At 35.5% G+C, this 15,270-nt stretch overlaps 2 protein-coding genes across 2 annotated transcripts in view; both read left to right on the top strand.

Annotated features, from left to right (window-relative positions):
- The window catches only part of LOC112052427 (protein O-mannosyl-transferase TMTC1-like), a 155,222-nt gene extending 151,288 nt beyond the window's left edge, over positions 1 to 3,934 (top strand). Inside the window, exons 13-15 of the mRNA XM_024091495.2 lie at positions 1,620 to 1,770; positions 1,893 to 2,010; positions 2,249 to 3,934. Of these exons, the coding sequence (XP_023947263.2) occupies positions 1,620 to 1,770; positions 1,893 to 2,010; positions 2,249 to 2,554 (575 nt within the window). The 3' untranslated portion in view covers positions 2,555 to 3,934. The remainder of the gene's footprint in view (positions 1 to 1,619; positions 1,771 to 1,892; positions 2,011 to 2,248) is intronic.
- A 2,093-nt stretch (positions 3,935 to 6,027) lies between these two features.
- On the top strand, positions 6,028 to 15,106 carry LOC112052428 (histidine-rich glycoprotein). The gene is made up of 5 exons (XM_024091496.2): positions 6,028 to 6,179; positions 6,485 to 7,115; positions 10,467 to 10,686; positions 12,854 to 13,046; positions 13,766 to 15,106. The coding sequence occupies exons 2-5, from the start codon at positions 6,495 to 6,497 to the stop codon at positions 13,902 to 13,904; spliced, it is 1,173 nt and encodes a 390-aa protein (XP_023947264.2). The 5' UTR covers positions 6,028 to 6,179; positions 6,485 to 6,494; the 3' UTR covers positions 13,905 to 15,106.
- The last annotated feature ends 164 nt before the right edge of the window (positions 15,107 to 15,270 follow it).

Consider the following 15,270-nt stretch of genomic DNA (forward strand, 5'->3'; position numbering starts at 1 on the left):
AATATCGTAATAACCTACATAATGATTTACCTTTATAGTCAGGCTAATTCACGCTTGGGCTGTTACCTATTCTTTGACCAACTGTATTGTGTTTGTATGACTGGATTATATCCAAACTAGATTTATTAGGGTTTTTCAAAAGCTGGCTTATCTTGTATCATTCTCTAAACAGAGGTTTTTAATAGACTACATGAGTTTGGCGGTTTGAGTAACTTTAAGTATTTAGTGGGTACATCATAACCACACAAACAAAGTCTACTTGGTACCAACGATTCTAGTTAGATTTCCTAAAAGTTTACCAACAATATAGGATGCATTTAAGATGATATAATATTTAAAAAATGCAGAGAACTCACTGGCAGTAAATTTTGTTTTTTTTTATTCTTTACAAGTTAGCCCTTGACTACTTACAATCTCACCTGATGGTAAGTGATGATGCAATCTAAGATGGAAGCGGGCTAACTTAATAGGAGGAAGATGAAAATCCACACTCCTTTCGGTTTCTACACGACATCGTACCGGAATGCTAAATCGCTTAGCGGTACGTCTTTATCGGTATGGTGGTAACTAGCTACGGTCAAAGCCTCCCACCAGCCAAAAAAAAAAATGTGTGTGCATTATCATATTTGTTTAATATGAAAAACAAGAGTTACAATAAAATTATAGCATTGAGTTTTTACGTCGGTTATAACATGTTTATTAACCCTAATAATTAACTGTTAGTGATAATCGGAAATTTCAACGTTTTCGTAACGATTCGTATAACCCACATCACTAGTCAACATGCTACGGTAAACTCATGCCGCCTTTAATGTGAAATCGCCCTGTTAGCCGTGTACCCGCCTTTCAGCCTATAACACGGTAACATTTTTGTCTGTCTTAAGTTCTTGTTATTTTCCTCCTTTTCCTTTTCCCTAATAATATCCTCAAGGAAATTACTGATCACATTCCAATTTTTATCAGATTCCAGCATTTTAGATACCAAATTTTGTACACTAATATCGCCCACCTTTGCAGAAACTTCTCGTCTTTCATGTTCCCACTTTACGCAGTGGAAGATGGTGTGCATCGCATCATCTATATTCTTACAGTACATGCATGTGGCATCTGGTCTTTTACCAATACCTGCAAGATAGCACATAAAAGCGCCATCTCCAGTAAAGCACTGTGTAAGTCGATATGTCATTCGGCCATGCCTTCTGCTGGTCCATTCTTCTATATCAGGAATAAGGCGTCCATCTACCTTTAGAAGATCCTTCCCATTCCTTTTGCCATCTCGCTAGGGTTTCTTTTTCAAGAGTTCCTGATTTTTCTGCGCTATTTTTTGTTCTTCGAGCCGATCTTTTAGAGGCTAGTAAATTAATGGGTGTTAGGTTAGCCAGAACCAGTGCCGCGTCAGTCGACACTGTTCTATAGGCAGAGCAAACTCGGAGTGCTAGTATACGTTGTGCTTTTAACACTTGTTTCTTATGCACAGCAAATTTCATAGCTGGCTCCCAAAGTTTCAACACTTTGGGACCCCAACATATTACCTACCTAAATACTCGTCGCAGATACACCGTACCTAGTGGTGGCAATCACAAATTTCTAGAGTAGTAATTACGATATGATGGTTGTAGGTCTGTGGCCCCTGTCTCTGGCCTACTACTCGACGGCGTTACGTCTGTCGCTGGACAAGGGCGAGCGCGGCGCGCTGCCGTCCTTGCGCGACGCGTGTCTGCTGCTGAGGAGTGCGGGGCAGCACTCTAGACTACTTCAGCTGCTGACAAGGTACCTACACACATCGGTTACGTCTGTCGCTGGACAAGGGCGAGATTTAGTAAATTGACATACCATTATTCACTCCAATATGAATGATCACTGACATATTGTATTTTTTTTTTCTGTATAAGGTGGGGCGGCGCGGGCGGCGGCGCTGCTGCGGCCGAGCGGCGGCGCGCGGCGGCGGCGGCGTGGCGGCTTCGCAGCGAGCTCGAGGGTCGCGCGGCTAAATACGCGCGAGCGCCGCTGGTATACTAACACATTCCATTCCCGATATATGTAATTGTAAGAACCGATGGACTGGGTCCCAATCAGAAGTGCTGATAAGGCGACTCTGCACTGGAAAGCGCAGACTTGTAGTCCGAGTAATAAGGATAAGGCCGAGTCTATTAAACGATTATTTAATTTGTGAGAAACCAAAGAGAAGAAAGTTTTCTTTTATATAAAGTTTTATTCTGTATATATTTATTCTGGATTTTTTTTTCAGATGACATCCACCTGTCTACACCACAGCCAGCTCGAAGTGTCGCCAGATTATAAAAACAATATAGTGCACAGAGACTCAAGGGCGCCCGCGCCCAGTATTCCCTTAGATAATACAGACAAATCTGAACCTAGTTGCCAAAGAAACGTGTACAAGAAAAGTGTGTCAATACCCGCTCAGTATAAGCCTATTCATAACAAGTCGGAAACCGGTGTGAAGCAGAAAAGCTGCCCTTTACATAAAAAGAAAAAGATCAAAGATCCAGACGGACTGCCGTACGTCACCGACCACTTGATAAAGACTTATTAAATTGTAAGGTTTAACATTTAGCCGACCCCTTACTGAGGGGTCTACCCTACCTACGTCACGAGAAGAGATCACCAACCTTGGGTCTCATATCTGTTGTCTTTCGTAGAAATTTTGTATGAGCTTAATGACTAAGTACCCACTTGAATACTTTGATTCAGATTGATTTGAATACTTTGTTCTTCCTTCATTCGGCCTACCTTGATTTTGCGGGGCTACGTAGTGAAATTTGAGTCTGCCTAAATGATCGTTAATCTAGTAGCTCTGTCAAATCGTCTTGGTACACTAATAAAGACCACGGGTCACCAGTGTACAAAATTACATGCAAACTTTGCCCTGCCCTAAGTTTTTCGTTATTGAAGGAGCGAAGTTAAATTCAAATTAGGTAATTCAATAGTCTTTGAATTACCTAATTTGAATTTAACATCGCTCCTTCAATAACGAAAAACTTTATATTTTTTCGGAAGTGTTGTCGTTTAAAACAAAGAAAAGTAACTGAATTAATTATTGTGGTGGGATTGGAAACCAAAAAGGTAATTTTCAATGTTAAATCTAACGTAGGAATCTAAGTCGATAATTGTTTCATGTTACTGTTAAAAATTAAATAATTATTATTGATTCACTCGGTTTGGCTGTTAAGTTTGTTTACATGACTGTGTACAAAAATTTGTATGTAAAATATGTATGAAGATTTAAAAGATTTTGTTTTTATTGGTATTGCATACAAACGGGCTGCGTTTTAATTTTAAATATTAATATATTGTACCTACACGTAAGTTTCAGATAACTTTTCCAAATAAAAAAATGGGAATAACTTACTCATATCTATGTCTAAATGAATTTTGGAGTACAAAATCATTTAGACAATATTGTTAATATTGTTTTGATAATTATTGTTTTTGTGTTTTTACAACAACTATGTAAATAAATTGTAATGAAACTGCGTGCCATTTTGGAATTGTGTAAATTACATTGTATATAAATTAATTATAGAAATTAATATTATCAACAACATTTATTATAATTTGCACTGATATAAAATGTTTACAAAAACTGACTAATTCCATTGATACTACAATGTCTATAGAAAATATAAAAAAAGTGCTGTTATATACGAATTGGTGTAAATATTGTAGAAAAACTGAAAAAGAAAACTTTTTTAAATCTTACTGTATTAAAATTGTTAAAACCAAGGTTAAATGTATAAGGTAAGTTAAATATGATTGTCATATTACCAAAAGTTAATTACACGATACTTTGTAAATGAAGCATTTCAATATAAAAGAGAAACAGCGTGCATGCAAACACACATGCAGGTACCTTTATAATATGCAAATGATTTGTTTAATTTCAAAATAAATTTATGTACAAAACAAATATTTATTTTAGTGCTTTTAATTTAATGTCATACATTTTTAGGGTTCTGTATCCAAAGGGATACAGAATCCTATACCAAAACTCCGCTGTCCGTCCGTCTAATATTACCAGGCTGCATGTCAATTATGAAATTCTGTTGCCGCTATAACAACAAATACTAAAAACAGAATAAAATAAATATTTTAAGCTCTCTTATTTACCAGACATGACTTTTTACCGTTACAATAGATAATAGTACGAAACTCTTTGTGCGCGAGTTCGACTCGTACTTGGCCGGTTTATTTAGTTAATTCTAATCTCATTGGATACAAATAAAAAAATCCCTCTGGCTATCATTAGTTCAGACATAGAAGTACCTCGTCCGATCTCCTGATAGATGGAATAGAGCTTAGAAGCGCCACGCTTTTTCAAAGAGCGTTGGCGGTCATCAATTAGATAGATACTACTATTTAGATCCTATTTTACTATAGGTAGGTACTTACTATATAAACAGACCAATAATTTGTACGTTCAAGACATTGTCGAACTAAGGAACTTTATACCGCAAAATTCGTAGTGGTATTGAAAAAAAATCGACAAGACAAAATGCTGTAACCTTAATAGATAGGTGTGATTGTGTGGCGAATTACGACAAGTGTGATTGTAATGTAGATATGGCGAAATTGAATTGCACCGAAATTCAATCAGCTCATAGATTGTCTTAATGATTGATAACGAAATTTCCTTCTGTGTAAACAATAGCCAGCAGGATAGCACAAAAACAAGTGGTAATAATTTTGCAAGACTAAAATCTTTTGTTCCCACTGATACATTTACGGCCGTGGGAAAGTGGGACGGGTGGTTTTTGATCCGATTCGATTTCTATCGCCGTGACCCTAAACAGTTGTATTTATAATACCAACTAAAAATACCTATCTATACTTATTATGAAACTATTCTTGGTCAAGGATTATTGCAGAAATGTTACCTGATTTGATATCTGTCCCCGTCTCGTAAAACTCATGGAATACATTTGAGATTCTTATGGTAGTGTCTATCACAGGATAATATTACACTAAAATTTATTAGGTACAGATTACAAAGACCTACATTCATTTTCTTGAAGTCGACAAATTGGTAAAATATTGAAACAATGTCCCACTGGTTTTGATCCCATTGGTCTTTATCATGAGCTACTGCAAAGCTGTGGCTATGCGAAGAATAGATATAGTAAGTGAAGTGTTTTTAAGATAGCGACAGTCACCTGTATGACGCTCGTAATACATACTTTTATAGTGAATCGCAGCATACTTTCAAGAGTGAAACGAATTAACAAACTGTCACCGGCACCATCCTACATGAAACGAACTGTAATAGATATAGCTACCTACATAATGTGTGTAACTAATCAAAATTTCACAATTTCATAGTTTTTTTCATATCTGAAACTAGAGGACGCCCGCACTTCGTTTGCATCAAATTCTGTTTTCGCAATTCTTGCGGAAACCGTGGACTTTTCCGGTGTTAAAAGTAGCCTATGTTCTGCACCAAGTTCCAATTTATTACTATGACTACCAAAATACATCGAAATCGGTTCAGTGATTTAGCCGTGAAAAGGTAACAGACAGACAGACTAACTTTGTAAACATTTTATATTAGAATGGATTCTGAAGAATAGAACAACAGGTAACACTAATAATGCATTGTATTTTCCATAGAACAGAAAACGCTAAAAGCTAACGCTGTGATAATTTCGATCCATATCGAAATTACAATGCATTATTACTTATTAGTATCGGTTTCGATATCCATATCATTGAGGTGAATGAATTTACAAATAGGCATAGGTATAGGTAGGTAGGTACCTATGTTTAAATGCTATCACACTCGTAAAACCGACACAAACATTTTTGTCTGATTTATAAGTATTCTTATTATCTTTTGGTGTCATATTATATTAAATAGGGTTATATAAAGAAAATAACAAATGACTCCATGTAACTTGTTCTATAGATACTTTATAAAGCAATTTTAATTTCATTCCATTAAATAGTTTAATATTTTTTGTAGGTAGGCATTTGTTTAATTTATGGCTTGAAAAATACAAAACATCAATACTGAAGTACTAGACTACAGAGCTGTTAAGTAAAAAGTCGAAGGTAGAATTAGAAAAAATATTACCACTAGTCATTCCGCTAGTCAAATAATTTGTACTGCTGCATTTGTCGTTTACGAATTTAGTGACATCACGCTTTCATTATCGGAGGAACAGGTAAGAGTTTCTAATATACATGTAATGTAGCGGAATAATTCGCAAAAGTCACCAAGAGGGGACTAAGAAACATCGCAGATTCGCATCTGGTTATGAATTGATCGCTTTCTACCGCCGGCGAGCGCTTAGTCCCTCTTGCGCTGCTATCCCGCGCGAACGTTTGAGCAAACATAGAAACACAAACGAGCCGAACTCTGTCGCGATATAAAGCCGCGCCGCGTCCGACCGCGCGCATTATAAGCATTTGCCAACAGTGAAAGGCTGTTATTAACCATAAGTATTTAATAAAAAACGGTGTATTACAGCTCACTCAACATGCGAACAGCCGTCTGGGTCCTGACCCTTGCGGTCATTGCGACGGCACTCGCCGACGTCCCTCAAGTTGAAGAGGAAGACTTGGAAGAGTACAACGATTACAAAGAAGTGGACCACGATAGGAAGAAACGTGAGGCGTACGTGGAAGGACCTTTCGAGGAACACGTGAGAGTGAAACGCGGTGAGAAATACGAGAAAGAGAGATCGCGTCGAGATGCTAAAAAGCCTCATCAATATGAAGTGCACGAACACAACGATGCGGGGTCGTTGCCGTCGCCGCCATATGAGGAGATGTTAGTGGCGAGCGCTGAGCATTACCACAAGGTGTACGTCGCTCCTCCCAAGGGCCGTAACCTGAATCCTGAAGCACAACCCGGGCCGCTCACCTTCGGAGCGAGCCCCGCAGCGGAAGCCGTCAATGTCGCGACACCGGTGTCCTTCTCAGTGTCGCACACCAGCCAGCCCGCCCAGTCGGCTCCAGCGCCGGCTGCTCCGCCTCACGAGGATCTCTCCGCCGCCGCCGGTCACCATCACGACAAGGCGTACTCCCACAAGTTCGGTGGCTCCCACGGTGGCGGCCACGACCACCATGGAGATCATTACGCCGAGCACGGTGGAAAGGTATGTTTATAATCTTACTGTTTAGCATTAAGGCATGAAAGCATTAAAACATGGGATGATATTCCCTTAACTGCTATCCATTATGTTAGTACATAACGTAATATTAAGCTTCCCATGCCTAAGGGACATCATTAAACGTGGCAACATAATAATATTATTATTATTATAAGATACATCACACTAATATTTTATGGGTGTGTGTGTAAGTTTGTATGTGCTCTTTTGCGCTGAAGCGATTTGGCTGAAATTTGAAATGGAAATAGATTTTACCCTGGATTAACACATAGGCTACTTTTCATCCCGGAATGAAGTTCTTATGGTTGCTGCAGGATTTGTAAAAAACTAAATTCCACTCGGACGTAGTCGCGGGCGTCCGCTAGTGACAAATAAGTTTATTGATCATTACCGTCTATTTTGATTTAAACTTAGTTTAAATATTTAGTTAGTAATAACACTTTAATTTATTTCTATTTATAATTTTATCAAAATGAGATAAGTAGCTAAAAGACAGCATTATTTTAGGTAAGTACCTACCTATCTAACTACATTTTACGCAGGTAGGTACATACTCATAGGATTTCGCGAATATTAATGAAAATGGCGAGCGATAGTAACTATCACACGTCTATTTATTTTATCACTCTTCGATAAGATAAGCCAAAACAGAATATATCCATTTTATTGTACAAGGTATTGTAATATTTTATCAACCCTTCCCGGTGATATACATTACTATATGATTGCATATAGGCAAAGCTTTTAATTCGAAAAATAATGTATTTATACCTACCTATAATATGTACCAAATTCAGATATTGATAATGCAAACTTTCATCCCTCTTTTAATTCCATTACTATAACTTTCCAAGTAAATTGGAATTCAACGTAGTTAAAATATAATTTTTAAAAATAAAAGACCTAATAATAATCTCGGTCGAATTATAGCTAATTTTCAGGTCAGTTTTTAAAGAATGCAAAAAAGCAGACAGTCTCGTTCGTATGATTGGTTTTCTTATGCAAAGTTCTGCCGTACTCTGTTATTAGCAAAGCTCGTTCGTTTTTACGATGCCTTAAGTAATCTTAGACCAATTTATTGGTCAGAGGCCTCGACGTCTCCACTTAATCATCATCTAACACCGACGCAATCGTTTCATTTCGACGCCGAAGCAATTATGTTGAAGATACTTTTTGTAGATGATAATTTTCGTTCGTTATTTTGATTTATACATTTAAGTTTATCACAAGTAAGGTACTTTATTATGTAGGTAGGTACCTACTATTGGTATGAGAAGTGAGAACATAATACGTCATAAGATATTATTTAATGATAATGAGTTTTTCTGGTAGTCAGTGTCTTCCTGATCACTTGTTTGTGTATTTAATTATTATCAGCAATTGTCGCTTCCTACATTACATAATGAAGAGGTAAGCGGTAATATTCAAAGGTCAAGTAGGTATTACAAGATACAGGTTATGCGAAGATTTTATTCTTATTAGGTAGGTAGGTATTTCATAATAGGTTCTAAATATTATAGAATTCCTATTTTTAAGAACATTTCCGCGTAACAGCGATTAACGAAATACTTTTTTGTTTTGAAGTTTGAGTAATTTATTTTTTTAGGCTGATTTATTCAAAACAATGAGACCGTCTTAATTATGTATATACCCACAGCCGAACTAATTAGTACATTACTAAATATTACTGTACTTAGATAGTCATACAAAAAAATCTACCTAATTCTATCTACCTATCTAAAAACTTTTCCTTCCAAATAACCCTGTTAGTAGTCCAAATAGAAGATTAGGAAGGGAAACAAGCCCTCGTATCTCATGTTGGAGTCCTGCCCAATGGAGTATAGATAGGTTGTCTCTCTTAACAATAATTGTAAAATGTCACCAAATATCGTGTCCGCGATCAGCTGTTAACCTCTTCAACGCTATAAATAGTGCGCCGTCATCAGCTTGGCGCTCGGCCAGCTGGGGTCTGGTGGACTGGCAGTTAGCATGGGTGCATTGCGGCCCCAGTCACTTCTCTGTACTCCAGAGAGTAAAAACGTAATAGTACTTATCTCAATTTATTACGTTAGGTACTTTCAAAATAATTAATATTAAACATACTACATAGTCACAGAACATAGATAACCGTATAAGTGAAAGTCTTTCTGTCTGTGTGTGTCTATCTATTACTATTTTAAGGTTTAACCGCTGAACCGATTTTATTGAATGTTGGTATAGGAGCAGAATAATATACCTACGCTACCTTTTTGTCACCGAAATATAAATAGAAGGGTGTGAAATACGGGTTGAAAATTTATAGGGAAGCCCATGGGTGCAGGCGGTTCTAGACCGTGTTGTTTGGAAGTTCTTAAGAGAGGCCTATGACCGGCGGCGTATGTACTTTTAAGATAGTTAATGATTATGACGATTTAAGAATTTTTGAAATTACGCCTTCCACCATTTCAATTCAATGGGTAGGAAAATGTTGAAAATTTGGTTTATGTCTATATTTGTTGAATAAATAATCCATTTTTCAAAATGGTATGAAGCCGATAGAATATATTGAACGAGCCGATAGAATATATTCAACAATTTTGAAAATTTCACCTCTATGGAGTAGAGGTCACTAGTTTAAAAGGGTTGATATTTTTCTGTATCTCTAATTTTCGAGTTACTTTTACGATTATTTGTACAGTGACTTTCGTTAAACTGCAATGAATATGTAATGGGGCTTAAAAGATGAAAGCTCACATTCATGCGAGTATTTTTGGACTGCGAACAAAGTCACGAGCTTCCGCTAGTAATAAAAATAATGTATACCACATTAGATACCACCTGATACGCTTAGATCTTTGCATCGTATGTCTATGTCCGTATTCATTATGCTCATGGCACCTGTTGCCGATCGAAGCAACAGACAAGCTACAGACAGATTTTAATGGCGTGAAATTACAACGTGGGTACTTAAAATAGTTTAGTAATATTACGTCTTTATTGATACGTCAATGGATCTATTTTCTTGCATGCCATATAAATATCATGTTAATTTTAGCTAATGAACAGGTACATTTTGTATAATGTTTATTTATTTGTTTACGGATTACACAGAAATTGATTTATTTTTTCACAACACTAATCATTAACTAATAGTGTAGACATACGATTCTGAATGTTTATTGGTAAAGGTTTATCGCTTAACACAAAAAGTTTCATCAAGGAGGGATAGGGAGGCGAGGGAGAGATAAAAAATATATATAGAGGCGCTCATCCAAAGTTAAATGTAAAATGAATCTTCATAAGCGCAAAGCCGTCTGCAAAAGCTGGTATTTTAATAAATTTGTTATATATTTCCAGTCATCCAAAGGTGGAAAATCGGACCACTTTGTAGACAAAGGGCAAAAGGGCTTCAGGACCAACCACCTGCACCGCAAGGAGTACGAAGACGAGGAGGGGCTGCGGAAGAAGCATCACGACGAAGCCAGCAACCGCGGACACCACGAGGAAGAGGCGTACGGCTCCAGGGGAGCGCATTTCGGTGAAAAGAAGGGGCACAAGAAAGGACACAAGACTAAAGGTAATCTTCACAAAGTAGTTTATCTAACAAAGCAAAAAATAGATGAGAGTGTGAGAATAGTTATGAAAACACACGTGTGTTTGAGAAGTAAACTGTATTGTGTTGAAGAAATGATAGAAGTGAGTGACCACTAGGCGAAATAAGGACAAAGAGCTGATGATGATGATACTTTCCTACTAATAAATTAACAAGTATTCGGTCTTGAATGAAATTAATGAATCTTTCTTACGTAACATATTAAGAAATGCGAAATCGGAGCGACTTACTTAGAAAGTTAAACTTTTAACATCGCATATCATCATCTATCACATTACACTATCAGAAACACGATTTTTTATTAATACACAGATTAACAATACAGTGGATTGACACTAGCAAAAGTATAAGTATTCAATTATAATAATAATCGTAAAAGTATTATTGATCTTATTTTTAAATATAAAACGTACATAATAAGAAAGTTACGCATAAAACAAGACAAGGCAACTCCAATTACATCGACACCAGATAGATATAGGCGTCAGTAATTTAATGCTGATTTTAGCGCGTAAGTATAGTATCCGTTTACTAGAAATTGAAACTTGATAAAACCAAGTAATAAAATATTTTATCATCAGAAACTATTCCACCTAGTGACGAAGTTTTAAAAAAGATAATACAATAAAAGGTGTAATTCAGTGCTTTTGATATTTGTTTCATATTTTTCTCTAACGCATATTATTATCTAATAATACATAACTGTAGATACTCCTTGGTGGGCTAATGGTTTGCTTGTTACGCTGAAGATCCTGTGAATCTTACTGAAGTTGCTTGATGGAACTTTAGTCAGACTCACAGGATGTGGCCTTGGGAGGTGTGCTTTGAGGGACTCAAAGGCAATAGTAATAGGAGTTGGGAAACAAAATTCATAGGCAATGTGATACTAAATTGCAAACAGAATTACTGGCGTAACACTTAATTATCTGAACATAATCACAATTATGTGCACCAAACAGATAGATAATGTCGTAATTCACAAATTAACCGAAAGAATCAGAAAGTTAATAATGAATAGAGAGCATAACAATAACAATTTATTCAAATCACCATAAGGTCAGACGATCAATGGCTGACAACAAAATACTTTATGTAACAAATCATTCGCTTTCACTCGACCGCGAAACAATTTTTTTCTAAACAATGGTGGCGCTAGACGCAAGTGACGGCAAATACAACGGAATAAAAACCTTTTCATCGTAAGTTGGTCAGAGCGGTGCAGTAACGTTTCGTCATTGAATGTAATCCAACTATAACATTCAATAATGCAACCGAAAATACTACCTAGATTATTCGGAAGTTATCTAAAGTTGTACATAATGCTTTATAAAAAGTATAGATATTATTAGTATTTGCACAGCTTAAATGAAAGCAATGAATCAAAGTTAAAATTAATTAGTATCGTCATCGCCATTTGCCTATATTAACTGCGAAGTATAGGGCGGGCTTCCTTCTTATTGGAGAGGGTATTTGAAGTTTTGACCTGATAGTAGTAATTGGCACCGCTTCGTTGTTGACATCTCTGGAACGCGTACTTACGAGTACTAAACAGTTTGGCTCATCTTTCATTAAACGCACTTCAAATATTAAATTCAACTTTTTGAAGTTTATTATTTTGTAATTGTGATATTTTATTAGATTTAGTTTTTTTTTATTTTCGTTCAAATGTATTTAATTACATAAGATAATAGATAAATAATTCATAGACCATTTGTAGTAAAATGTGCTCAATTCTATTTGTACCATCGTGTACAATCTACATTTTTATGAATAAACTATCATCCATCATTCATTCATTCTTTTTCCTCGCCACTTTCAATATGGTAAAAGAAAACTTAATAATAAATACTTAGCTTAAATACTTCACTAACTTTTCTTTCTTTACTTTTTACTTACGTAACTTAAATATTAGGCTTAGACTGATATAATGTTGGACTTTAGTTTTACTTCTTGTGTTAAGATGAAATCTAATTTATTAAATCCAATGTTAGTCACTAATAAACTCATAATTGATGAGTTAGTAGTATTTAGTTAGTTACAAGCCTAGTGTAATACATGTGCAGCACATTGGCAGATCTTTAGCTTATGAATTGGCAGGTCCAAAGGTAAAAAACATATGTCAACATTCCAGGCTTCCACAACAAGTACCAGAAGGACGAGTTCCAGAAGGAGCACAAGTTCTACGACGATCTGTACAAGGACGGCGAGCACCACCGCTACGGCAACTTCAACGCCAAGCACGCCAGCGACGAGAGCGGCAAGAAGAAGGTGCACCATGTCAAGGGCGGACACGACGTCATGCAACACGGGAAGAAGGGCTACAGGTAAGGTTTCCACACTAGACAGAAACGGCTTTCTTTGTATCTTGAAATAAGAGGGTGAATATCTACTAGTAACATGCAAGGAATTAGAATTTCTGCCGTGATGAAGCACGAAAGTAAGCCTCGAATGGTTTTAGAGTTTCATACGTCTGAATAGATAAGAACAGAAGTCGGAATCACTCGTGTAGGATTCAGCTACCTGTCAGAGTAAATTTTCTCAGAATCTACTGAACCGATTAAGTTGAATTCTGATACACAATGTTAATTCTTGTAATCTTAAAGCATAGGTGTGATGTGCATAAACAAAAACTGAATGTATTTACCACTTTTAGCGGTCAAGATGGAAAATATAAAATTAAAGAGATTGTTGTGAGGATCTCAAATATTATTTTTATAACTTGTGTATTTTGTGTAAGCAGTTTTTTCATTGTAACTTGATGTAAAAAGTTGTATTATGTGTACGATGGCATAATTTTCATGTCAAATACCACCAATATGACCGATATTCCTCTTCCCTCCCTCCAAAGAAACTCTTTAACCAATAGACAAACTCACAGGAAACAGTAATGTTGCAGCCTAATATATATTCATTAGTAATGCTAGTTTGCGTATATGTACATGATCAAATAACAAATTAAGTGTACAAGTTTCGATATTAAAGCGTCAATTCGATAACATTTACTTTAATTAATATTTCAATAATATGTCTGATAATTTTTCAGTAACAAAGGCCACATAGATGCAGACCACAAAGGATATCACGGTAAACATGGCCATGAGGAACACAAGCAACACCATGCAGAACACGGGAAGAAAGGGAAGCAAGACCATGGATCACAATGGGGCTATTCCAAGCACTAGCACATAGCCTAAGATAAGATAGATAAGTTTAATAGTTTTGAACAGGAATTGCGTAAGGTTGTTATGAAATGTAGTATATTATTCAATTTTCTAAAAAGTAATACTATACTATAAATAAGATAGAATCGTAAAATAAATATCCTAAGAATCTTCTGGGATAAACTTTCATTCAGAACATAACATGTAATTGAAATTAACATTAATTGGTAAGAGAACTGAACACTATAATAAAATACATATAATAATTAAAATGTCAGATTTCGATTTCTTACAAAACTTAATTTAATATAGCTTACTTAAAAAACTTATTTGAAAACACAATTAAGTCTAAAATGTTCTCATTTTAATCTATTTAAGTAATTACTACTAAGATTAGATTTATAATAACTCTGTGAAATAATTGTGTTTCGCGGTTATGTATAAGTGAAAATTAAGAATAGTGCTACAGAAACTTTAAATTTTTAAAGTTCTAGTTTATGTCTTATGATGAATGATGAATATAATTCTATTTATTTTAATTAAATGTTTTGCCGTCCGTAAATATTAGTTAGGCTTCTTTTTACCTTTGAATTCTTAAGTTTTCTAGTAACAATCCCTACGATTGCGATTATTCTGCCATTTATTTGACTTACTGCTTACACGTTTTAATTTTTTTTTGCTTTGTGACTTTATCTAACTAATATTTCTTCATTCTGGTTATTATTTGAATTCACGTCAGTAGTAAAAAAAAGTTTAATAATAAGTACTTTTGAATGTTTGGAAATTTAATTTCACAGTACATTTGTGAGTTATTTGAATAAAAAGTTCAGTGTCTGCTGTATTCGCGCAAGAGACCGGAACAAATGGACCGGTTGTTGTAACTGTACTAAGGTCGTTTAGACTTTTCTTTTTGATTGAACTAGAGTCTAGATTATTGTGAAATTTTTCTACGCCCTTTTTCAAATATTCTACTGATATCCTATCTAAATTCTATATGTTTGGCACTTTGTGAGACTTCATAATAATGTTGGTGAATATAAGTTTAACAAATTTTTGTATCATAAATATTTATAGTCATTTGGCTGAGAATAAAATTTGTTTTGATTCGTAAAAATAGATAATCACTATCATGGTAGTGCGTAACACTGGTTTCGTAAAATTTTATATGAAAATAATTTTATAAATCTGCTGTAACTAAATAAATGTAAATATTATTTTGTGCATTTCGAGTTTTTATACCCATATATTTTAAGACTAGTAGCCGTCTACGGGTTCACCTGCGTAGTTCCCTATTCCATAGGAATATATAGCCTATATTAGTTGCTGATAATGTAGCGTTGCATTGGTGAAAGAATTATTAAAATCGTTTCAATAACTAATCGTAACA

This window comes from Bicyclus anynana, chromosome 6 (assembly GCF_947172395.1).
Source record: "Bicyclus anynana chromosome 6, ilBicAnyn1.1, whole genome shotgun sequence".
NCBI classification, from domain to species: domain Eukaryota; kingdom Metazoa; phylum Arthropoda; class Insecta; order Lepidoptera; family Nymphalidae; genus Bicyclus; species Bicyclus anynana.